The 27,140-nt window shown below is 43.7% G+C and overlaps 1 protein-coding gene across 1 annotated transcript in view; it reads left to right on the top strand.

The window, feature by feature from the left end:
- FAM161B (FAM161 centrosomal protein B) overlaps positions 1-26,668 on the top strand; it is an 87,324-nt gene extending 60,656 nt beyond the window's left edge. The window contains exons 7-9 of the mRNA XM_078659866.1: positions 9,939-10,038; positions 11,663-11,808; positions 20,126-26,668. Of these exons, the coding sequence (XP_078515992.1) occupies positions 9,939-10,038; positions 11,663-11,808; positions 20,126-20,225 (346 nt within the window). The 3' untranslated portion in view covers positions 20,226-26,668. The remainder of the gene's footprint in view (positions 1-9,938; positions 10,039-11,662; positions 11,809-20,125) is intronic.
- Positions 26,669-27,140: the final 472 nt, after the last annotated feature.

The raw sequence follows: 27,140 nt of genomic DNA, 5'->3' as shown, positions 1-27,140 counted from the left end.
CGCTGCTCCCGGAGACTTTGTCCCTAGAGGACTGGTTGCCTGATGATTACATCCCGCGCAAATCAAACACAATAAGATGATGGCCGGAGCGCTGAAACTTTTCAGACCCTCATGCTGCACAAAGCCACATTGCTGATGTACCAGGAGCTACTCAACAACACACCGGATGCACTGACACAATTGAAGGAGCGATGGATTGTAGATCTGGGTGACTTGGGAGAAGACGAATGAGCAGAGGCCCTGGCAATCCCAAGGAAAGTTGAAGATCCTCTGCCGCTCCTACTATGCACAGACTACATTGGTTAGAATGGGCAGGGCTTTTACTGCCAATTGCCAAAAAAAGGCGGAGGCCACACTGGCACCTTTTTTCATTTCATATTATTTGGAACTGCTCACTATTACAGGGCGTCTGGGTGGCAGTTTTTGCCCGTCTGAGCAAAGTATGTGGGCCCTCCTTCACATCCTCGAAGAAATGGTGTCGCTTGACTGTTTGGGAGGAAACGGACTTGCTCCGTATGGAGTGAATGTGGATCACCCTGGAGCTGGCGGTTGCAAAAAGGTATGTGGCTAGGTTGTGGGGTGCGGATCAGGTACCGCTGGTGGGAGACTAGAATTTTGACATGGACTGGTGCATGCAAGCCGAGAAAGTGGTGTATGAAGGCCGAGGTTGCCCCCAAAAATGTATGGCTAAAGTATGGGACCACTGGAATGAATACAGAGTTAACATTTGTGAAGGCCTGCCCCCCAATTACTGGGGTGGACTGAAGTGTCTATGATACTGAAGATACAGCACTTTTTAGTGCTCAGTTCAAATTCAAAATTTCAAAGCTTTATTCGATTATTAAAAACAATCACAAAAGCATACAATATATAAAACACAGAATACAAACATTTCAATAGAAGCAACGACTCAACATTATTTGGGTTTAAAAAAATATTAAAACACCAAACTTTTCCTATAAGAAATAGCTTTGAGTAAAAAGGTAGCGGTAAAAAAACAGATATCTAATGAGTCAAGTGCAAATAACAATTTCAAAGCTTGGGCTGTAGTATACACTGAGTATTTTATAAAAACAGGTCTGAGATAATAACGACGAAGATGCATATAAAGGGGACAAATAAGCATAAAGTGCAGGGTGCTTTGCCTGGATAGACCATCACAGGGGCAGGGGGATTGGCTATGTATTTTCATCACTGGAAAGGCCACTAAATTATGTACAATACCAAGTCTCAGCCTCGTGAGAACAAATTGATGTGATTGCTTGGTAATAGATTTAAGGTACATAGGCATGCCCCTGTCTTCCAACATATTAGAATAATAAAATACATGAGTAGACATGGAGCTGCATTTCGCCCTGCGTAGATTTGATTCGGTCCCAATAAAGATATTTTTAAGTTCCTTTTTTGGTACGCTAACAGCACTATGGGGGTCATTAACGATGTCTAGGTTAAAAATATCATTGTAAGAAGATGAAACATATTTTAGCCAGGGGATCTTGCAGACATTGTCCGTTTTAAGGCAGTCTAAAATAATCTGCCTGGTAAAATCAGTCTCATCTTTAACCCATATTGACCTCCAGACCATTAAAGGCCTCATTCCCATTAGGTCTGTTAGATAGTGCATACCCACCTCATTATGGCATAGGTCATTGGATGCCGAGGGGGGTAAACAAAGGAGTCTTTTGAGGAACTGATTCTCAGTGACTTGTAATTCCCTGTGCTGACAATAGCCCCATATACCAGAACCGTATAAGGCAATGGATACACACCTATGCCTGTAAATATTTAACATGTCAGGTATGCGGCGACAACCTAGCTTAGATGCAAACCGAAAGACTCCGAAGGAGCTTTTGGCCATCCTAGCATTCACGTTTAGAATCTCAGGTGCCCAAGTCCCTTTGTTATTAAAAGTTACTCCAAGATAACAAAATCTGTCCACCACCTCAATTTTATGATTATTAAAATGGAACCGCTTTAAAAGTTTCATCCGTTTACCACAGGCCATGATGTAGGTCTTGGAGTTGTTGATTTTCAGTTTTCTCTCCTAAATGAAATCATAAAAGTAATTCATTAATTTTTGGAGCCCATTTGGGGTGCGCGAAAGTAAAACCGTATCGTCGGCATAAAGCAAGACTGGCACAGGATGGCCACCAACCTGCGGAGAATCCGCCTGTAACCTCTTCAGTTCGGATTCGATAGAATTTATAAAGAGGGAAAAAAGCAGGGGGGCCAGTACACAGCCTTGCCTTATGCCTGACTTAACCTTAATTTTCCCTGTACATTCACCTGCCTGACCATAACGGATCTGGGCTGTTAACTTATTATAGAGTCTTGCCAGAAAATATATAATTGCTGGGGGAGCTCCCATGCCCAGTAAAGTGGACCACAACAAATTGTGGTCCACAAGGTCAAAGGCACTCGAAAGATCAGCGAAACAGAGAAATAGAGAGCCCTGTTTCGCTTTCGTATACTTTCCAATGAGGAGGTCAAGATTAATGCACTGCTCAGTTGTCCCCAGACCTTTGCGGAAGCCGTATTGGGACTCAGCCAGAATTTTGTTTTCCTCTGCCCATTCCTCCAACCGCATCAGGAGAACCCTACTCATGATCTTAAGGGAGGAATCCAGAAGGGAGATAGGGCGGTAGTTCTTGGCCTCTCCTCTATCTCCCTTCTTGTAGATGGGTAAAATTATGGATTCACTCCAGGTAGGAGGTGTACTCTCCAGAACTGAGGCGTTAAACACCTGTGTTAGGAGTGGGCTCCAGAGTGTCGGGTTTGATTTGTATAGGTCAACCGGGACCCTGTCGGGTCCCGGTGCCTTTCCCCCTTTACTCCGACTAATAGCAGTAACAACCTCTTGAAGGGTGATGTCCAAGGGTAGCTTCGTTCCATACATTGGGGTAGGAAAACTGGCACGGTCTTCCCTAGACGGATTAAAAATACCGGAAAAATGTGCAACCCAGTTCGCTTCGCTTACCTGGGCTGACAATATGGGAAAGTCTTCTTTTACAAGAAAGGGACTATTAACCGTGGACCAAAAGAGCCTGCTATCACGCAATATAGATGCTTGATTAAGGGCATCCCAAGCTTGTTCCCTAAGCTCATGTTTCCTACGTATAAGATTGTTTTTGTAAGTCAGTCTAAGCAATTTAATAGCCTCCCTGTCTCTGGGTTGTTTAGTTAGTGCCTGCTTAAGTTCACGCAGAGATTTGGTGCACATGCTATCAAACCAACCCACTTTTTCTCTCTTGATTTCGGCTTTGGTGATAGTAAGGCATCTTTTTATAACTGTGCCTAACTCCACAAAATCAGCTATAATGCACTCACGGAAAGCCTCTGGATCTAAACATTTATATATTGCGGCAAACCCAGCTTCTATGATTTTAACCTGCAATTTCTCGGAATTGTCCAAACTCCACTTTATACGGATACCATTCTGTCTACAGGGGGTAACGTCTTCAATTATCAAACGGTGGCTGTTAACTGGTAACCCCCAGGCAGAAATCGACATGGTAATAGCATTGTGGTCGCTACTTCCAAGGTCGGCAACAATAGGTACCGTACAAAGGGGGACAAGATGTGTAGAAACCAATAGGTGATCAATTACGGAGGCCGAATTCAGTCCTACGAATGTTGGGACAGGGTTACCATCAGCATCTGCAGCCGGGGAGTCAATCATAAGATCCATACTTAACATAAGAGAATTAAGGGAATCACCATAGGGTGAGTGAATAAAGTGTGCCCGGTTTTCCCCATTATCCCCATCAAATCCACAAATTCTGGTGAATGAGTGAGGACAGGTACGAATATTAAAATCCCCTCCCCAAATAATATCCATTGGTTTGTGGATGCCCTTTCGGATGTTAATCACGGCTAAACCCAACTCCTCCACCACAGCAGTATTAGATGCATCAAACAGGTTGTTATAGTGGTTGATCAGCATAATTACATGACCCTTTACATGTTCAAGGATTAAAATTTGGGAGTGGCAACCCACTGACTGGTATAGTTTCTTACAAGCTGGGAAACTCACAGAGAGTAAAATTACTAATCCCCCCTTGGCCCTACCCATACTAGACCTTTGTGCCATGTTGTTATATGACACAAATCCATCAAGGTTAATATCAGAGTTTACCCAGGTCTCTTGTAAACATAAAACGTCAAAATCAGAAAGGGTTTCACTCCAACCTAAGGACGACTTTTGCCGACTCCACCCTGCAACATTCCAACTAGCAAGTTTAAAACCAGGGAAACGGGGGGGGTTTAATGGTCACTGGTACATTGGTAATTGAGGGTTTGTTGGCAACAGAGGGAACCATCAGAGCTGAAGAAACGGCAGGGATAGTTGATTTAGCTCCTTGCGGGGGTATGTGAACCAGTGTGGAAGTGGAAAATGATACAACTACTGTGGGTTGGCCCATGTCTGCATCTGAATTATTATTGATGGTTCCTATTCCCTGGGAGGGTAAGTACACCGGAACAATTAAGGTAGGGGGCGTTACAGGGGTGAAAGTGAGAGGAGAACTGGTGCCAGGTGTTACGACAGGACCATTACCAGGAATGGGTAGGATGGAATCTAGGGCCGGGGGCAGTCAATCAACACCATCCAGTCCGTTAAGACAATTAAATCGGTTGTAATCATAGAAGGGTGTCTCCGGGGGTCGAAAAACCGGTCGTGGTACATATCCACGATATCTACCCCTCCGTTCAACCCTCGTCCAATTATCTTGCACTAGATCATGGTGCATATGGTGCATATGGGTAGGGGGGAAGAAAAAAGACACTGGCAGAGTCTGAATGGTGGAGTCAAGGGATCTATTAGACCCGGCACATATATGTAAAACAGTCCTGGGGTCTCGAAAACTCACCATAATACAGTCCCCTATTATAGATTTTCTAGTTTTACCCAGCCAGGGTACCCTTCTCACCGTGATGATTTCATTGTTAAAATAGACTGTGAGGGGTCTGTTCCAATTCAACCACTTGATAGCTTTACTTTTAAGAGAGTAAAAGTTCTCAACCTCTATCGCTTCGAGAGGGGGAACACCAGCCATAATGACCATTAGACTATTAGGCTCAGGGGGCAGGTCGGGTCTCCGAGAACGCGGAGCAAGCTTCTCGGGGGGTGGGGGAGCAATACTATCTTTAGATAAAACCCCATCGAAGGTTGTCACAGGGGGGACTGGGCCAACCGGTTGTGAAGATGGAATATTAGGTTTGCTAGACTGTATCGGTACTCGGTTGGCAATAAGGGGTTGCGGAAGGGGGGCAGCAGTAGTCACCAAGGGAAGTCCCAAATTAACTGGGAGGGTTTGGGGGTTGGGAGGGGGATTAGAGGGGGGATTAGACTCAGAAGGTCTACCTTGGATGTTAGCCGAGGTTTTCATACTACTTAAAGTTGCCTCCAAGATAGTGAGTCTAATCTCTTTCTTTATGCTCTCACTGATGGGCAGGAGCAAAGACCCAAGTAGAAATTCCAGGTTCCCTATGGAGGTAACAGGGGATGGTGCCTTAGGTGGATTATCCCCGGGGGCGTTAACAAGATTAGTAATATTAGTACCCTTAACAAGAGGAGCTTTTTGCGCCTCCACTATTATCCTATCAGAGGTATAAGGGGGCTTAGAGGCTTTCCCGAAGTCAGAATGATGGATTTTAATTTTACCCTGCCCTCCCCTCAGCTTCCTTCTTCGCTTGTTTGGGGGTGGGCCATGCGTCTCTGCCACAACTACTTGCTTCGGCTTAATTTTCCTTGGTTTAGCTGCTTGGGGGGTCTGAGTAGTTAAGTCCACGGTCGTGCAGCTTGGACTGGGAGTGGGGGTAACGTTAGGAACACTAAAAACCAACTCAGTAGATAAACAGGGGTTAAGAATGGGATCCCGCAATAAAAGAGGGATGCCTACCTGAGATAATAGCTCCTCACTAATGTTAAAAGAACCTCCCTCTTGGGAGATAGAATGAGGAATGATATCAGCAAGGGGCCTATTTTTCAAATTCTCAATTGAGCGGCGGCGCTCCGCCCTGCGCTCCGCCAGAGAAGTTTCCTTATCCCCATCCCCCGATGACCGAGAAAAATAATTGTCCAAGGTCCCGTTTTTGACTCCCCCCACCTTAACAAATGTTCCCTCCATAGCCGGTGATGGCATGTCCGATACTTGTATCAGGGACCAAAGAATACAAATACGGTGCAGGCGAAAGAGAGTTGGCCCAGCCCAGCCGACTCTGGCCTACGAGGGCCTCAGAGGGCCCGCCCTTTGCCCGGGCTACTCCCGGCGCGCTCCCGCGCAGCGGGTGCACTGAGTACCTTTGAACAAGAGGGGACTGGCTGATAGGCGGGGGGGCGGGGCCAACAGGGAGAACAGCCCAGGTGTGGTCAGTAGGGCTCGCAGGGACTCCTGGTAGCTGGAGTCCCTGTCTCAAGCTCGCAGCCCTGCCGGTAACTCCGCTGGCCCCAAGATCTTCCCAGTTTCAGCAACAGCTCCGGGTCAATGCAGGACGCTGCGGGACCCGCGAAGCGGGTCCGGCGAGTCGTAGAGATCCCCGCAGGAGGAGAAGGTCAGTGACAGCGGTGATTCAGGGCGGGCAGCAAATCCACAATGGGAGGGTCCCACAGGCAGGAACTCCAAACCCGCTTTTTACTCCGTGGGCGGGGCCAGCAGGGAGAGCAGCCCAGGTGTGGTCAGTAGGGCTCGCAGGGACTCCTGGTAGCTGGAGTCCCTGTCTCAAGCTCGCAGCCCTGCCGGTAACTCCGCGCGCCCCAAGATCTTCCCAGTTTCAGCAACAGCTCCGGGTCAATGCAGGACGCTGCGGGACCCGCGAAGCGGGTCCGGCGAGTCGTAGAGATCCCCGCAGGAGGAGAAGGTCAGTGACAGCGGTGATTCAGGGCGGGCAGCACAACACACAGCAAATCCACAATGGGAGGGTCCCACAGGCAGGAACTCCAAACCCGCTTTTTACTCCGTGGGCGGGGCCAGCAGGGAGAGCAGCCCAGGTGTGGTCAGTAGGGCTCGCAGGGACTCCTGGTAGCTGGAGTCCCTGTCTCAAGCTCGCAGCCCTGCCGGTAACTCCGCGCGCCCCAAGATCTTCCCAGTTTCAGCAACAGCTCCGGGTCAATGCAGGACGCTGCGGGACCCGCGAAGCGCGTCCGGCGAGTCGTAGAGATCCCCGCAGGAGGAGAAGGTCAGTGACAGCGGTGATTGAGGGTGGGCAGCACAACACACAGCAAATCCACAATGGGAGGGTCCCATGCCGCGCAAATCAAACACAATAAGATGATGGCCGGAGCACTGAAACTTTTCAGACCCTCATGCTGCACAAAGCCACATTGCTGATGTACCAGGAGCTACTCAACAACACACCGGATGCACTGACACAATTGAAGGAGCGATGGATTGTAGATCTGGGTGACTTGGGAGAAGACGAATGAGCAGAGGCCCTGGCAATCCCAAGGAAAGTTGAAGATCCTCTGCCGCTCCTACTATGCACAGACTACATTGGTTAGAATGGGCAGGGCTTTTACTGCCAATTGCCAAAAAAAGGCGGAGGCCACACTGGCACCTTTTTTCATATTATTTGGAACTGCTCTCTATTACAGGGCGTCTGGGTGGCAGTTTTTGCCCGTCTGAGCAAGGTATGTGGGCCCTCCTTCACATCCTCGAAGAAATGGTGTCGCTTGACTGTTTGGGAGGAAACGGACTTGCTCCGTATGGAGTGAATGTGGATCACCCTGGAGCTGGCGGTTGCAAAAAGGAATGTGGCTAGGTTGTGGGGTGCGGATCAGGTACCGCTGGTGGGAGACTAGAATTTTGACATGGACTGGTGCATGCAAGCCGAGAAAGTGGTGTATGAAGGCCGAGGTTGCCCCCAAAAATGTATGGCTAAAGTATAGGACCACTGGAATGAATACAGAGTTAACATTTGTGAAGGCCTGCCCCCCAATTACTGGGGTGGACTGAAGTGTCTATGATACTGAAGATACAGCACTTTTTAGTGCTCAGTTATGTTTTATATGTATTTTTTATTGCTAATAAAATAAAAAGCTGTTTAGAAAAAGAAAACAGAGCTTCCTATGTATTTCTTATAGTAGGGTGGGCTGCTTGGAGCACAGTTGCCTGTTTTGTTTGTAAGGTGCAGTGAACCTTTTCCTTGGGCGGTTCTTTTGACAATGCAGACTGCATTGCGCAATGTGTAGTAATTGCAGGACTTGAGTTGCATGTTCTCTCAGGAGGAGGCAGAGAAGGAGTATTGTGGTCGCCTTTTATTTTTGTTGTATTTTGTGTATGATGAAACTAGGTTTGAGAATGTATAGGCTGTAGGTCTAGTAAAGGTAGGAGATTAGAAGTGTGAGGATAGATTGTAGCTTTTGCTGGTATTTAAGGTATGGGGAGATCAAAAGTGTTTTGATTGTGCTGGAAGTGCTCTTTGTGACATTGCTGAAGTGGTGTCAAGGATAGGTTTGAATTCATGGTTACCCCTAGGCTTCAGACTTCTATGATGTTGTTGGATGGCTTCGAATTCATTGGGCCATATGGTGCTTTGGTGATATTTTTGGCATAGTCCATAGATTAAGATCTCTGTTTGTGTGGTGGTGTGCTTCAGGTAGCTACCCATGTAATAATAGTGTGAAGGCAATGGTCAAGTTTTGATTTATAGAGGTCTTCTGGGCCATCCTTTTGAGAATGATTTGTATATCATCTGCATATTTGTAACAGGTGAGCTTGATCGAATATGGTAAGTGTGGCGGGGGGAGCTTTGATGGACCCCTGAGAGATGTCTCAGTGTTGAGGGTAAGGAGCTGATGTGTAAGGTGGTAGGTATACAATTATTTATGGCATTTATAAAGCTTGCAATTATTCAGGGGTGCCTGCACTAGCAGAATCAGAATAGAAACTTTGAGTACACAGCCTGGATGTAAGCGGGTTATTGAATTCTGTCAGCTTGGTCTGGCTCCATAGATGACAGGGAAGCAAGTTTCACTTTGTGCAACATGAAAGGTAAATTACCTACATCCTTGGTATGTTTTCAAATCTTGAAATAGTTGGCAGGAGAGGAACTTGAGGTCTTCAATGGGGAATAACATATAAATATTTGTTTAATAAACTCAGCCTAAATTATGTAAACATTTAGAGCAAATACAAACACTCTTGAAAACAATTAAAACACATTCTTCAAGTCCATTATAAAGTAATCCAAGACGAGTGAGACCCACCTTTTCACATGAAGATAAAAACTCACACGAGAAAACTGAGTTAGACACACTCCAGATATTAAAGCCACCTAAAAGTAAAGGTTTTGTTGAGCCCAAGACCAATTAAGATATATAAACTGTGATATTTTGAGAGAATAGAGTTGAGCGACCAGGTGAATGGTAGACCAGCATACTCGAGAGATAGTAGAGCTTGCAGTGGGGGACAGATGGAAAGACCGTGTGACAGCTTTTGGAAATTCCACTAAGCCCAGGGATCACACATTCAACTGATCCCGGAAAAAGACTGCAGTTCCATCCCCTGTTTGACCCAGATGGTCATGAGGAAGTATTATATACCTTAGATGAGTTACTTAGGAATTATATGGACCAGAGGTATCTTTGATCCAGGTTTCTGTTACAAAAAAACAGCTAATGTGTGAACCTCAATAAAACTGAAGTGCATGGCAAGGGGTGAACATTTAATCTTATTACCAGCAGTTACCGTCCCACAGGCAGTCTAGAGGGTCGTTCCTCAGGATGGTCTCAATATTGAAGAATACCATCAGAACCCTTCTAAATACACACACTACCGGATCTAGACACTCTTTGTAAATACGTCTGCACCTGCTGTCATGCAAAAGTGCACGCAAGCAACCACGAGTTAAATGCAGCAAGTGTGAAGTAAATGTTGCTGCTTTTTAATTATTCCAAGTGATTTGTCCTAAATACACTTATAGTGAAAACTCTCTTTCAGGCGGAGCGATCAAAAGCGAACAAAGGAATACAAGTCTGAGCTTGAAGAGATCAACAAGAGGGTGAAGGACAGACCGTTTCTATTTGAGCAGGTTACAAAGGTAGGAGAAGGGTGAATGAGCTACTCTTTGTTTTATGTTGTGACTTTGAACCCATTCATATCCGTCAGTTACATTTGTAGGATATTCTGTCAGCATGGGTACCTTGTAAGGAGGACTGATTTTGTTATTAACAATGACATGCCACCCTAGAATCAGCACCCTATCACATTCCAGTTGTAAATGATCCTCTTCTTTCTGGACAGACGAACCAGGACACCGGTAACGCAAATCACAAGGCCAAGTGTGTGGTGGTGGGAGAGGCAAAGTGAGGCAGTTGGTGGGATTCTGTGGTTGATCATAACCGTTACAACTTGAAGGAATTCACTATAATATCCTTTAATCTAATACATTGTATTTGTGTTGCAGTGCCAGCATATAACAGAGATCATCCCAATATCAGCAATTTGTCACTAATGAACACAAAATTCAATTATGTTGTTTGTTCAGTGCTACTGAGTGACATATTGAGCCTTTGACCGAAACCAGTCCTAGGATGCTTGTTTTCGGTCCAGGGAGGACCTGGCTTGGCAGTTCAGGCTGTACCGTTCCCATGAGGCACAGGGTCAAGACTGATTTACATATGGCCAGGTCTAAACAGGGGTGGCATGGTGAGCAAAAGAATGAATTGTGTGTCTTTTGCTCTCGATCCTTTCACCTGGGCAGTCATTTATTGCTCTGCATTGAGGCCAGTTTTGCTAAATTAAACACCTTCTTATGCTTAGAATTGGTGAATGCAGCTGTTCTTCCTACAGCTGGATTGTCCCTAGTTACAATCCCATGGTGCTTTAGAAGTGAATACGTTTTCACCTGTCTGGAGGTCCTTTGTCCACCCAGATTGAATCACAAAATGGAGAATAGCCAAGGGCTTATATCTATTATACAACAGATTTCCTAGTGAATAATCACTTGGGAAGGTTTGAGTCACTAGTATTGCATGACTTAATTTAAGTAGAGAGTGTAATGGAAAAGAACACACACTGAAATCAAGTGGATGGCTAAGATGCTCCTTTTTATACCGAAAAACCTATAGTATCATAATTTGTCTCTTTCCTAAAATGCTAGAAATTGTCCTTCATTTCATGTAATGGAAAGGGCAGTGCTGCCCAAATGTTTGTGACACTGCAACTACAAACCTACAAGAGAAGATTCTGTGATTCAGGACAGCTATGTTTGCCAAGCCAGGTCGTCTATACAGCATGATAGGCTGAACGGGCAAAGCAGTGCGCTGGTCCCTGCCTACACAACCACTCACAGGAATAAACATTTAAATTATTGCTAAAATAAACATATTTTTGGTACCTCCAACAAAATCAGTGTTATGGCATTAAAAAAAAAATAAGCTGTACAGCAAAGATTGATCATTACAAACAATTCTGGTCTGTGAATAGATTAGCGTGGGGCCCCGCGATAATACGGCACTGCTGCCAAGGGAGATTAAGCATCCATTCTCCTAAATGCACAAAATGTTGACATGTAGAATTGTAAGGACACATACAAGCTACAATGACCTATCTAAATACTGTCAATCTTCCTGAGCATCTCTTTCAGGGTGGACCTGTCAATGCATCGGTCTTAGGACAGTAGTCTGTCTGAGTTTGATATTTCATTCTATTTCTGTTTTTAGAGAGATGCAAGGAAAGACGCGGAGCGTCGGTACCGAAGCACATTGCAAGAAGCAGGGCTCAGTGAAGACTTTGTGATGAGCAAAGGTTCACTTCCCCCTGACATCGGAGAGGAGGAGCCAGAAGACCGAGATGAATCGCATGACAGGTACTCAGAATAGGGCCTGGTTGTGATTTTACTGCTGGTAGCTTGTGTAGTTGAACTGCTAAGAAATGACCACAGGTAGATGTACATCAAGTTGTGAAGTCTGAAGACAAAAGAAAGACTGACATATAAATGAAGAGTGGCACAATTTATGCAGAAAGGATGATGATTTTAGGGCAATGGCAAAATGTAAGCAGTGGTAAGCAGTTAAGGCGTACCCAATCTCAAAACTGGAAACAATTATATTTTTGTAAACTAAAACTGGTGACATGTCTAGAGCTAGAATATGCATGTGATTGCTCTGCGAGTTGTACATGTTCCCACTGCACAGGGCCTTTTTGCTGAGAGCTAAATTCAAAGCAAAATAAATAACTTGCTATCACACCATCATTAACCAGTTACTCACTTCCCCATCATTATTATTTCTCTACAATAGAAAAGAAAATCGTTACTCGTAACCTTGGTTCTCAGTCATGGGTATCTACGTTAAAGTCATAAAAACTGAATATCTTCTTCTGTCTTAGCCTAGATTGCTTTTTCAGCAGCAAGAACAACTCTTTCCAATTGTACATCATGAAAGGCCTATCCCAAAGCAACATTTTCATTTGCTTTTTAATGTGCTATTAAAAAATATTTCCCCTTGGGAATATTAATTTTTACAAGCATATGAAGAAGTGTTACTGACCAAAATTTCCCATCCCCTTTTAAAAGAGAAAAGGAAAGGAAACCATGTGCACTGGTACAAAGCATCACATAGAGGAAACAGTAATCTGCACTTACACTTTACTGCAACCATGGACCTGCACAGGGAAAGACAGCGGCACAGTGGCTGCAGCTCCCTTTCTTCTTTCTACCAACGAAATGAAGGATCTAAACCTGTTATGGTACAAAATGTTATAAAGCGCACGTACACCAGATTGGTTTCATGGCGCTGCAATTCTACTTCAATTCTATTGATTCCTGAGGTGAGGAAGGTAGGTCCTTTATGAATTGGATGAAGTTACCTCAGACGGAGACCTGGTAGTGCAGTTAAGCATGCTTTTGGCATTCAGAGTTCTTAAATAATAATCATAAACAAAGAGTATAATAATAAACGTGTCCGCTCTGAAGGAGACGTGGGAGCCGTAGGGGCTTCAACTAGAAACAAATACACCACACTGGCATGAACACCTAAAATGATAAATTACCCAAGAAGGCTGAGGTACAAGTCAAGGTAAAAAAAATTACAAGTCTGGCTCCCTCTTAAACTGAACGTCACTTGATTTTATTTTCAAATTGTGTCTGAGACACAGTCTTGAAGTCAAACAAGGAAGCACCGGCTCTTACACTTGTGGAAAGCAATGGAGTCCTGTCCTAACCAATCGTTTGTTCCTTTTTTGTGACCTAAGGAACAACTTCTAATAGTGCCATAAGCCATCTGCTTTTTGAGCTTTGCAAAGAAGCCCAGGTAGGCTATATCATATTTCATTAATGAAACTTTTGGCTCAATAGTGACTTTGTCACTCAGCCAATATCACTTTGGCACCCTGAATGCTCAGTCACAGAGAACTAGATAAAAAAAAAAAACACCAAGAACCAGTGAAGGTTATCTTCAGATAAAGCATTAGTCTCAAAAGGTGCACAGACAACCCTGCTTCAATTCGAGAGTACTAATAGCTGTATAAATCAAAAACGTGATCATTAGAAAGCTTTATAGACCAACGTGAAGGCCACCAGGAAGGATTTGCCAAGATTTCGCAAGAGCTACAGGTCCCTACAAATGGTAGGCAGTTCTAGACAAATGTCAATAACATGACATACTTTGAACGACAAGGGACATAGATAAAATATATGTCTGGGTTTTGAAAGAAAAGACTCATTTGGATGCAAATAGAAATGTTCAACTTAATAGCGGGTAAAATATCTTCACCAGAAGTTTAAGCTGCCTCTATAAATTATTTAAACACTCACAATCTTTGAATGATGTGAAACCGAGATGCCAGAGGGGTCCTCTTAACACGGTGTCCTAGCATGGACGTTGATTCACCAAAATGCCAGGGATAGCGGAAGTGACATAATGTACCCTTTGACCGTAACATAGTCACAGGAAGTGACATCATATGACCTCCGCCCCTTCCCAAAAAGTGATGTCACATAACCTTAATCGTTATGACATTACAATAGTTAACATTGCTGAAGTTACATAAATGCATAATTTTTTTTTTTTTTTTAAACCTTTATTTTTGATTTCGCAACACAGAAGAAACAATTCCCCCCCAAACTTGGCATCGATCATCAAGCAGGTGTTTACGATACGGTAACCTCATTATGGCACTATATGGTACAGTTCAGGCTGTATTTATAAGCGACATAATAACCACATCAGTAACGTGAAATACTGTCGAGGAACAGGCTATGCACCTACATTAACGTGGGTCCAACCTCCCCACTCCCTCCCCCCTCCCTCTCAGATCCCGAGTCCCCTGAAGAAAAAAGTTCAGCGCTCGTGCCATCCGAATCGCTGTGAGACAACTCCGAGGCACACAACTCTCCATGCAAGGAGATCATCCTGCAACTTCACATCCCTGCGGGACCTCTGCATATGCGTCTCCTCAGCCACATAAATGCATAATTAATATTATATATTCTTCTATGGGAGAACGAAGGGTAGGGTTTTCTATTCCTTAAGAAAATATTGAAAACATTGGCTTCATTAGTGCATTTTAATGCACACTTTTCTCATAATTTTGCTAAAAATCCATAGGCTCTAAAACACGACTCACTTAATATTAAAGTCCTTTCATGGTGTGCCAAGCTACTGAAATCTGACAGTCCCTATGAGTTCATCCAATTAGGTTTTTAAAATGTCCTATGGGTGCCCACCTATGTCATTAAATACCTCTATTGCAAAGGACAGCATTTTGCAATGGTGGCCCTTTTTGCCCAAACATTACGTACAAAATGCCAGTGCCATATTGTTCCTAATACTGCTTCTCTTGCACTATAGAGGTCCCTGATGTCAAAGGTTCTGTCTAATATGTCATGTACCACACTTTGTCATGGATGGCCCCATGATCATGCCACAGTTGTCTTCCCACATACCAAGAATTTCCTCACTTGTGCTATCACAAGCAATTTGCCACAGGTGCCAACTATGCCAAAAAACTTCCTCCAGGAAGCCAGCGCTGACATTTTTTCTTGGGTTCTCCATGATCAAAGTTACATACAGACTGCCAGCAGTTGCATTTTGCCTGGGTATCCCCTATGCAAGTATTGTTTTCAGTGCCAACATTTTGTCAAGGGTGCTTCTATAGCCAAGAAGCATGCCAGGTCAAACAGCAGATCTGCAACCATAACAGCACGTGCTCACTTACATTCACTTATTCACACTCATTCTATCATTAGCACTGACTTGCACTCATTCGTTTTCACCTACTCGTGCACTCAGTCTCACTCACTTATATACACACTCTCTCTCTCTCTCTCTCTCTCTCTCTCTCTCAAACACACACACTCTCTCACCCACCCACACACTCTCTCACCCACCCACCCACACTCTAACCCACATGCAAGCACACAACCGACAATAAAGCCATTTTATTTTTCTAATCTAAGATGTCAGTGATGGTCCAGAGCTTGTTGCTCCCCTTTTTATGACACTAATAGTGAATAATAAACTGTTATTCACTATTAATGTAATAAAAATGAGCAGAATACGAGGTTAGAGCTGGACTCTGATAATGCGAGACATCCCTGTGCTCTGAGGGGAGGGGTAGCATGGGGAAAGCTAGGGGTTGTAATGGCGACCCCTAAATGACGTCCATGTGTCCTGGCAGCTAAATTAACTTGAATGGAAAAGACACGTCGGAGTCATTGAATCAGACGAAGAAAAGCCATCCCATACTGTTAGTCTATGAGAAATTCTTTGTATATTCAAAAGACCCCAAAGGTATGCAAGACGCTATAGGTATCATTGCTTAAATAACATCAGGAACAAGACTGTAGTACTAACTGCTGTAAATCACTGGAGAGTGCCAGTCTCCTGTTATGTCTGAACAGAAGAACCAGACTACAATCACACACACTGCTGAGGCTTAGGCCCATCAATGGGCTCAGAAATAAGTGTATATTACAAATAAAATCCCAACTCAAAGATGAAAATATGGGCTTAATGCACTTGGACCTTTAGACTGAAAGGCTGTGTAGTTGCCATATTGCTGCCACCACCTTTCAGGCACACTGACGTTCTTCAGATTTGAAGTAAATAATTCTGCTTCCTGTTTCTGTAGCAGAATTTTCTTTTCTGCTCGAAGACCGTCCTGATGGGACAGGGGTATCTTCCTCTGTGGAACGATAATAGGTGACTTCTTGAAACCATGATATTGCCATTATTTAGCACCCATCTTTTTCTTATACTGTAACATGATGGAAGATGCTTCACCCTACTAAAGTGGGTAACTAAAGAGGGAGTCATTGTTTCTCAGTAGCAGGGAGCTTCTCTGCTGCTGAAGATGGTTGTTGTCCACCTGGCTACTGAATGTTTTTTACTGGTATTAAGACTGCTTCGGCCAAGTTTGTTGATAATGCCATCGACGGGAGTCAACCGTATTATTTTGATAGTTGCTTTCCTCTTGGCATCTCTAATGTGAATTTTGGGATTTCCTTTTCACTTCCATTATACCGTTTACAAACCGTGTGTTTTCTCCTCGGTATGTGGACCAAAAAGCGAGGTATCTGACAAAAGTAGATTAATCATATTTTCGTTGGGCATCAAGCAGAAGTCCTTTTAAGGCAAAGCCACGAAGATCTCTCTAATTCCAACCTGTGACATTATTCATTGATTGCCAAGCCTAAACAATTAGTTGACACACTAATATTAAATCTTCTCATTCAGAAACTCCTGAAAGTCTTGTCTTAGTGCAGCTCATCTGAGAACCACTGACTGAATGGACATTTCGTAACATAATTGTGGTATTGATTTGAGCTTTCACAGCTGTTGCTGCTGATCTATAAGCATTTCTGCCCATAGCTTCTAACTGCTTGCTCTCCTTACCTTGTAGTAGTGAGGCCATAGGAGCAGGTGAGTTCATCTTACAAGGTGCCTCCACTATGACTGAATCAGGTCGATCATCAAAGTGGAATCCTCATCCAGAATCCATTATAGTGGAGTGAGCAGGTTTAAATCATTTGAGTAGCTTTGTGCAGCAGCGTTAGTTGTTTCAGAAATGTTTCAACGTAGGTTAAAAAAAACTCCCTTGATCAATGAATGTGGAAAGCTGCATGGTGCTTGTGGTTCTGAGGATTCAAAGACCAGCAGAGATGTTGGAGGAGCCACTAAAGGGGAAATTAAGCTTGGCCCCCTCCCGAAGGCCCTCTGCTCAGACATCAGGGAAGGTGGTCAAGTAAAAAAAAAAGATACACTTTATGGAAATGTTGATTTTTGACACTGGGGTGCAAGTGTTCCAGTATGGAAAGTTTCAGTTTAAAGGGCGTTCTCTTCCATTCTCCTCCCCACAGTCTCCCCATCACATTTATCTTGCTCGCCCCATTATAACTAAGGCTCCCTATTTTCCATGTTTATTGATTAATACAGATATGAAAGCCCTTTATTTTACTGCCTGTATTTATTTTTAAGCATGGATAAAAACGGAAATTGGATTATTTTTTGAGTAATTCTAAATGCTGTCAGTCATGACTGCCAGGCCAATAGATGTGTGTACAGGTCAGGGGTTAAAAAAAGAAAAAGATTTTAGTAAAGAGGCTTAAACAGTAGTAGATAAGCACAACCGTGATACTAAAATGTTCATGTTTTCAAACTAGTGCTTTGATTTATCATTTGTAGATGTTCATATCAAACCTATCGGGCATTCAAGCACGAATGCACATTTATCAGTTACATACATGTGGAAATATACTAGTTTCAACTTAATTTCTTCACAAAACCCCAAATAATTATGGATAAATACAGATAACATTAGCAAAAAATAAATATGGATAAATAGAGATGGAAATGTAAAAAAACAAAAACCATAAAACCTGGAGTCCTTATTGTAATTCATGGCAGTAGTCTCAAGTGAATGGGGAACTGGTGAGTCAATTTCATACTTGCAGGACCAGTGCCAGCACCGTCCTAGTTATTACAGGATTCCTAAACGTTTACTCCCATTTGGGGGCACACAAAGTAAGCCCATGATATTTAGACAATCTAAATTTCCTAAGATAAGGAATTGTGTAATGGTGTCTCGGGGATCCTGCTGGAGTAATAGGTTATAGCAGGCTTACTCTGGTGACGCCTTTCAGAGAACTGGGGGGTTTCTGTTCTTTTGGGCATGTTTTGGCCAAAGCCCATAAGTCCAGACTTCAGACCATGCCTGGGACACTGGTATATTTATCTGTCGTCTACCTCCAATTTACTGATCCACAAACAGGAGGTGCACTATACAAAAAAGTGAACATATTCCATCATTTCCCTGGAGGAAAGATAACCTCCTGGAAAACAGCCCTTTGAAGAGAAAAAAAAGTAAGCATCTGCCTATAAAACACAACTCTTTTTTGTGAAAAGATTCGCCGGGAAACTGAATTTGTAATCGACAAATGAGACAGAAAAAAGTAATTGGCAATACAAGATGAAGGATGTTGGAGTTTTTGGCAGCTGCATATCTGCCCTTTCTTGATTTTTTTCCTTTACAAATGATTCAGGAAAGTTTACAATGGGCAGCTAATTTTGCACAAGTGACTTTTTACATTTCAATTTATTTTAACAACAAATAGATGAAATGTGTCCAATACAGCTTACTTGTAGACTAGTTACAAGCATTGGCAATGCCAATAGGTCTGGGAATGGCTTTTCTGTTTGACACCGGGCGTGGAGAAATGTGAGCACCTCTCAGTGAGTGCAAATTCAATATGTTAATAGGAAACCCTCATGCAAGTGGTGTGTGTTTTTCTTAAAAAATATACAGGTGAACCAATTGAGTGCAAAGTGGGGTTCCCGTATCTCAATGGGTATGATGTCATACTGATCGATAGTAGAGGGCATGCTTAATCTAAATATTCTAACCTGTATTATATTGATTCACAGTGCGTATCCATGTGAAAGCTCATTTCTTTGTCCAAGGTTAAAGGAAACATGGTAAGACACACTGTGTCAGACCCGCTCTATATAGCATTAATAAGAACATTACAGAATGATAGAACTCGCCGGCGTGGTTTTACCTCTGGCTGGTTTGTGTTTTGCCAGGAGTTGCAAAGAAGACACAAATGGTGTCTGCTCTGGCGTTCCATTTGGAAGCTAATTCCCCAACATGCAGAACGGCATTCCTAGTTTTTAGGAGTCAAAAGTGTACAGAGGTGGAGAGCTCCGCTTAATCCCCCAAAGGTCGTATCTGTGCCCCCTACTTCCTGCCATTGTTTCTCCTGGAGTAAAATGATTTAAATGTGCATGGTCAGTTTAATTGGCGCTGGTGACATACCAAAAAATAGGCATTTATCCAAATATACGCTCTAAAGCGTTAAAATAAAGGTGCTACCATGCTGGAATGGTTTCTAAAGAATAGAACCACCGCCCATGTCAGATAACCTGTAAATTCATTAGAAACAATGTGGTAAAGTTATTTACCAAAACATAGTTATAAGTAGACAGAAATTATTGTGGTCACACAAATGTAAGGTGGTACCTTGGGGCTTGCTTGACCTCACTGTGGCAACTACAGTGGACATTACCACACCCGCAATTGAGCGGCAGTGTTTCACATCCCCGGCAGCAAACTGCACATGCGTTTATCAGGGGGAATGTGGAGCACTGCAAGGCCAAAGCAGTGCTTGAATGGGAGCCGAGTGAGCCTGCCAGACGAAAGAAGGCTGCCACTGTCCCGTGCTCAAGGGGCTGAGACAGCATAGGGTATGGCTTTAAGCCCGCCACACCACTGATAGGACAACTGGTGCTCTGCATGCATTAGTGCGTATGCAGAGCGAGTGAAAACATGAGCGCTCGTGAAAAGCGCTCTTAATCTAAGAAATAAGTAGTTCCAAAAACATTCATTCATTTGTACAATTTTGAGGTAAATTTAAGGTGTCCTATCTAAAGTCATCACAGCCTAAAACCCAAACCGCCGAAAGAATCACACCTGCACAACTAAAAGAGGACACTTTCAAACCATTGTGACCATAAGATTATCCTATATGGAAGCTCATCTCTCCTCTGCCATACTAAATCTGATCAGAGGCTTATGGCCCCATATTCTTAAAATACTGTGTTTGTTGGGCATTATGCACTGGATGTTATTACTGTATAATGTATTCATTTTAATAACATAAAATATTATTTTTTCTTCTCCATCAGAGATCCTGTTTCAGAAAGCAAAGAGCTCAGTATATGCTCAGAGGATGGTCGAGAGTCTCCAGATGAACAGAGTGAAGACATGGAAAAGAAAGACTTTTGAGTACTATAGTGCACTTGGGGACAGTTGTAACAAAACAGCCCTAATCTGTCTTCAGTTCCCTAGGTACTGCATACAAAACTCATGTTTACTGTCATATTCAATACATTCACACATTGCTCATTGGAGCAGGCATATTTCAAGCATGTCACCCCCAGTGATTACGGCTGTGAAATCCTCAACTGACACATGCCTTGATAAATCTGCAGTCTTTCCAGGTAGCTTCTTCACCAGTGTCACCAGTGTCTATGGTTCATAACCATATTTTTATATTGAGACAGAGGCCAGTTCAACAAACTTGAAGTTGCCTCTGGTACGTTTGTGACTTGGGGAGAGATGGATGGAGGGGGGACTACTGAATTGTAAAATCTGAGAGGCAACCAACAGGTTTCTTTCGATGTACAAACATCATGTAGACTATTCTTCATTACAGAAACGTCCCAATCTGATAAAGCCTTTACACAAAACATTGCATATCTATGGAGAGAGGTTGTATTGGATGTTTGAAAATCCCACTGGGATGTCAGATAAAAATTCAACATGTTAGGGGTTTATATAGATTGCACAGGAATACACTCTTAGAGAACTAAAGATGGTTGCTCATCTCAAGGCAACTGTATATAAAATACAGTTATCCAGTGGCATTAACAAAGCCTAACCACCCACCTCATTAAAGGGATAATAGAAATTTGCTGCATCCACACTGCAGATAACCACTTATTTAACACAATATGGGTAAACTTCTGGAGCATGTATCTAAATAACTCTCTGCATCTGTCCAAACAGAACATGGTCACTGAGGCTCTTGCTGTCATGGACCACTGAAGATTGACTCTAGCAATGTTTTCCTTGTTCGACGATCTTCCATACACGGACTCATCCACACAAGTTCCATAGAGGTTGTTATTTTCCTACTACACAGATAGCAGGCAAACAACTGGAACCTTGTGTAGAATTGAACTTCAGTCATGGTTAAGGATTTGTCAATCAGATTAATAGTTTTTTCCAATCCATTGACACAATGTTTCTTGTTAAATGGATCAGAAGTACAAACTTTGGGATCAGTAGAACTGTAAAGAAAATGCTTACATTGTAAGTATCTGTTAGTATTGTGAAGTGCTGTATATTCACATGCTTAGCATGTGGCTGCCTTCTATTGTTGGGCTTTGGTGTACTCAAGTTGTTTTTCTTGAATGAAGTGTCTCAAAACACAAAATGTGGTGTGACTCCTCCTCTTGGTGTTCATTGTGCATGGGCACTAACTCCATGTTGGATTGTTTTTGCACAGCAGGCGTGAGTATGTGAGTTAGTGTCAATTTAAGTATAGTGAGTCAAATGCAAAGTGCAATGAAATAATGTAAGAGATCCACAAAAGACACAGGCTTCTGCGGAGAAGGGCATTCGTATGTGAAGCTACAGCACTGCATGCTAAGAACAGATGCTTGCAGGGCAAGTAGCATTTTAAGTTTCTAGCATGTGTGGTTGTAGATACAAGCCTAGCATAGACTGTAAAGCAGTGCCTTCTAGAAGTGGTGGCTGGTGTATGGATGATAAAAATGACAGAAACAAGGTCCTTAACACGGTCTGGCCTACTATGGCCTGCTGGTGGGCTAAGATGTCCATACAATAGTGCTTGGTAAAGATGTGTAGTGTTGGTCTCGCTGTTTTTGTGGGTTGAGTGCACCCTGTGTGGAGCAGGTAAAACCCTCTTTGTTTTACGGTAGATTTGAATACATTTGACTATCCACCTAGCTATACCATACCTTGCTGAAAGGAGACCAGAACTGATCCGATTTATGGAATAACGAGATCCAGTGAATGTAGTACATAAGATCTCTTTTGATATCTAATGTGTGCAGTGGTCATTCCATGACTGTATCTTGTAGGAAAAAGAATGAGCTCTATGGTTTGGTTAAGGTGGTAGTGTCACAACACCTTAGGGAGGAACTTAGGATTGGGTGTAAGGACAAAACTGTCATGTGAACCTGAATAAAGGGTTCTGGTAGGATGAATGCCTGGAGTTCGCTACTGCAGCTAAGTGAGTTAATGGCCACTGAAAAGCCAACTTTCAGGAGAGAAAATGAAGGGGGCATGAGTGCAGAGGTTCAAAAGATGGTGCCATAAGCCTTGGGAGGACAATATTGAGATTCCAGAAGAGGCTTTCTTGGGGCGCTGGGGGGGTATAACCCTCTTGAGACTCCATGGATGCTGTAATTTTTGGACTTCTATAAAGGGATGAATGTTGTAGGCAGGCTGTTACCTCAGTGTGAGCTGGTGTAGGAGTAGGTAGGGCCTGCTCTGCAAAAGGTAGGTGATAATATCATGCACAGTAGGATTTGAAGGGTCCAAATTCTTGGAAATACAGTGCTGAACAAACCTCTTCAATTTCACAGCTTACCCAGCCCGTACTTTGGGCTGTTGAGCTTCCATTAATGGGTAAGTCCGGGGTACTGTACTTCTATGACCTCAGGTGCCAGATCGCAAGGTTAAGCTGTCAAGATATCTAGCCTGAACTTCCTCTACGTGAGCAAATCTGGCCTCAGTGGAAGTATCTCAATAGGCTTACTGGCATCTCTAGTAGAGTGGGGCATAAGGTTTGACTAGTCAAGGCTGGAGCTACCAGAATAAACCTCACTGATATTTTTCTGAACGTCCGAGACAGCTGAGGTGAGCGTGTGTTGCCTGTGGTACATGGCAGTCATGTTGTCTGTCTTTATGAAGACCACTTTGTCCCAAATAACTTGTAAGAAGGGCTTTGAGAGCCACGTACATGGCTAGCAGGCCCCAGTAGCTGATTTAGCGACCCTATTGTTGAGAGGCCCAGATTCCCTGGACAGATGTCGAAATGCATGCCCCATCCTGTCCGGGTCTGCAAAAGGCCTGCTTTGCAAAAAATTGTTGCTGTGCCACCACAGCAGACAGTGGTGCACAGTGTCCTGTACCAACTCTAAATCTTTCTAGTTGCCCTCCACTTGGGACCATTGAATAGTTAGGCTCTCTAATAGGGGGCGCTTTTGGAGCCTTGTTTGTGGTACAATGGCGATACATGAGATCATCATCTCTAGAAGGCGTATTACAGTGGCTGAAAGGCTGTGACTCTCTGCAGTCAAGTGGAAAGCTTACTCCAACCTTGCAATCAACACAGACCCCAGTAAGGGTTGAATCTGCAGAGGATGTATGAACCAGAGACACTGCCTCCTGTGTGTGGGGTAAACACTGCATCCTGCTGCCACTCTTGATCAGCCAATCGTTGAGGCAGGGAAAGACCTGAATGTTTTCCTTTCGCAAATGTGCAGCCACCACTACTAGACACTTTGTAAAACCCCGTGGGGCCGCATTGACCACAAAAGGAAGTATTTTGAACAGGTAGTGTTGTCCACTTATCACAAATCAAAGGTACTTTTGATAAGCAAAGTGGATGGATATGTGGAAATAGGCGTCTCTGAGATGGAGAGGTGCCATGTACTCACTCTGTTGAAAGAGAGGGGTGATGTCCTGCGAGCGGTCATGCATGAATGATCTGATGAGATGTAGCAAATGAGAGGCCTGTCCTTTTTGTGGATTAGAAATTTGAAAAAGTAGATTTCACTCCCTTGTTGTCGAGGCACTCTTTTGAGGATGCCCTTTGGCAGGAGGGCATACACTTATTCCTGAATGAGGGAGAGGTTGTCTTCGCTGAGAGCATGTGTGTGGAGTGGGAGGTTGGGAGGGGCTAAGTTGTGCTCCAGGCAATAGCTGTGTTGGATCACTGCTAGAACCTACAGATCAGATATGATTTGCTCCCAGACAGATAATTATCCTACCCCGAACAAGTGGCAAGTGATCGGTGGAGGCATGGCAATTCACAGTCTCAAGATGCAAAATCTTTACTTGAAGCCACCTTCGCCCTTACCCATACTGTTGCCCCTGTAGGAGCCTCTTTTGTACGGTTCGCCCCCTCCTTCTGGTGGAAGGACTGTTGGTGCCTCCGCTAGGAGTGCTGTTGCACAGGTGAGGTCGTCTTTGTCCTGGGTTGCTCTTTCCGAAAGGAGCACCTGTGTGGGGTGATTTGCTGAGTCCCAATAGACTTCACTGCCCCTGTATCTTTTCCAGCATCTCATCAACTTTTGGGTAGAAAAGGTGCTCCCTATCAAACAGACGTTTAAGGAGCTGCTTCTGGACCTTGGTCTTGACCCGGAGATTTGAAGCGAGGTGTGACATCTGAGGATACCGCTCCTATTAATCCCCCAAAGGCCATTATCGTACCATCTAATGCACAGCGACTGCTACCATTAGTAATGACCTTGCCCTCTCACATGATTTCCTATCCATGCTTTCTATACTCCTCTGGGAGATACTTAAGAAGTTACTGCATCTTATACCACTGCACTCTTTCGTATATGACCAGGAATGCAACAAAATTGCCTATTTGCGAATGTGTTGCCACATTGACTGTCACATTTTTGCCTGCTGCTTCTATCTTTTTGCTCTCCTTGTCTTCAGAAGGAACATCGCCAGTGGCCTGAGCAGAGGCATACTTGCAAGCGGTGTTGACTGCCAAAGAGTCACGAGAAACCTACCCATTGGTGAACACCAATTCACTTGGGATAGGTTTTCAACTTCTTTGACCCTTCGGGGTAGGGGGCCCTATCCTCGCTTTGACAGGCTCCTTGAGGTTGTTAGGAGCAGATCTTAACATGCCATTCTACATGGGTAAGAATTGAAGTGTCTCCACAAGGAAGTCATCCTTCAACCTGGGTGACATTCATGTCCATTTTATGAAAGGCTACAGAACTTTGAATGACCTCAAGGAAGGTTGTGGTGTTATCAGGGGTGAGGCTCCCTCTGGATAGTGATCTACATCGGGGTCACCTGGGGGCTCTATATACATCTATATTATAAGCATGCCAGATCGGAAGGGTCAGATGGACCATATGGTTTGCCTGGCTATAAACATGAAATAGGGAAACCCTCTGGCGACTGCTCGAGCTAGTGGTGGTGGAGGTAGAAGTGAGGTCTGTGACAAAGGACTGGTGGCTCTGTCCTTTTGCTACTTTATTGCCAAATCTGGGGAGGGAGGCATGGAGGATGTTCTCCCTGAAAGGCCAGTCTCGAGTTTTGACAGAGTACCCAGAGGCGACACTGGAGGCAATGTTGCTGAGATTGTGTCCTTTAGTGTGGATGAATAGACACTTCTGTCTGGTATCAAGTTCCTCTTGAAGTTTCTCATGGATTGAAGCTTCAACGTCCTCTACTTAGATAGCATAGACCGAGGCGTCAAAGAGGGCTTCAGAATAGACAGGCGTCAAAGAGGGCTTTGGTTTCAACAGGGTCTTGTGCTCCGGCATAGCTGGTGCCTTTGATGCTGGCTTTGGGCCGTTTAAGCCTTTGGTGTTGACTTCGGATGGGACCAATGGTGTTCAGTGCCCCTGAGGTGGCTTGGACTCAATGGCCTTGACATCCTTGGGTGATTGTTCGCACTCTATAAATCGCTGTTTCATTTCATTTCTTGTCTTTTTTTTGCATCTGTGATGGGTGCTTGATACCAGACTCCCATGGGACCAGTGCTCTCCCTGGGCATGGGATTATGTTTAGGGTCCTTACTGGGTGGTATGGGCCTGATGCCATACTCTAGACCTGCGGCATGTTCTTGGTGCGAAAGGCATGATGCACATTGGCAGACAGACACAAATTACACACCTTGTGGTTGTTGCCCTTGACGCCCAGGGTCACCAGACACCAACATATTCGGGGCTGTAGAAGGTGTTCATGCATCTATGAAACGAAAGGATTGGATCTTGCTTGAATCCAAAACGATGGTATTGAAAATATATTGGAGACATGACAAACTTGGACCCCAGTCTGTTTTTTTCCCCACCATTGAATTCAGATATGCACAATCTAAAATGGAGGTGGTGCCCAATCACAATGTTCATTAAAAGGAGGAGTCCCACCAAGTGTGACTCAATAGACTTATTTGAAGAAAAATAACTTGCAAACATCTAAGCCCAACACGAGATGGCAGGAGTATGCTAAGCATGTGTATCTATAGCCACATATACTACAAACACAACTTTTTGTAGGTACTGGAACTTTTTTAATGGGATGTGAATTTATGTATGCTCAAATCTGTTATTGCAGCTTTAATGTTTCTCTTGTATATACAAACTTTCTTCTTGGGGTATACCTTCCTGGTATTAGATTAGGATTTAAATCACTTTTGCACGAGAATTCAATGTTCAGAATCAAGTGTGTCCATGTAACAGGCATTTGAAAAATGTACATTTTGGTATTTGATGAGCTAATTATCAGAGATATTTTTCCTTGATAATTTTCTGCTTTATAAAAAGGCTGACCATCCTCTCATCTGGAAGAGGCAAATACATTTTGTTTGAGCAAATCTGAGAATGTGGATTCTGGACTCCTGCTGTATTGCCTCATTTTCTTAATTAAAACCTTGGGCCTTACACGTCTTTACTTATTAGAGTCAACTGCATTTTTGGATCAGGACGAGACTGTCGAGTTACATTTTAAAGACCTTCCAGAATTGGGAGCAATTGGAGCATTGTGGGTGTGGTTGGAACAAGCCCCGATATCTCCTGTATCCAAAGAACCCTCAAATGTCCCATACTGAGAGAGGTAAGCTTGGCAAAACTTACATCAAGTAAGCTGGGTGAGGAAAATCACCACTTTAATGTGATGTAGATAGAAGCATTCTTCAAGAGCATCTACATTTGCTTACCCTATCTTCCAGCCCTTTATGAAGAGCGTTCACCCCAGAATCAGGGCACAACAGATGTGTCTATGCAGGTCTCAAACTAACAGTCATTAATAGCTTTGTTTGTTCCAAACAGATTGTCACATGTCATGATCAAATGAGAGTGTAACTTCAATGGTCAATTTGCCAGTAAAAGACAGAATTCACAGGATTCAGATATG

Source organism: Lissotriton helveticus, chromosome 9 (assembly GCF_964261635.1).
Source record: "Lissotriton helveticus chromosome 9, aLisHel1.1, whole genome shotgun sequence".
Classification (NCBI taxonomy): Eukaryota; Metazoa; Chordata; class Amphibia; order Caudata; family Salamandridae; genus Lissotriton; species Lissotriton helveticus.
Note: the sequence above shows the minus strand (reverse complement) of the source record. Positions and strands in the feature narration are given on the sequence as shown.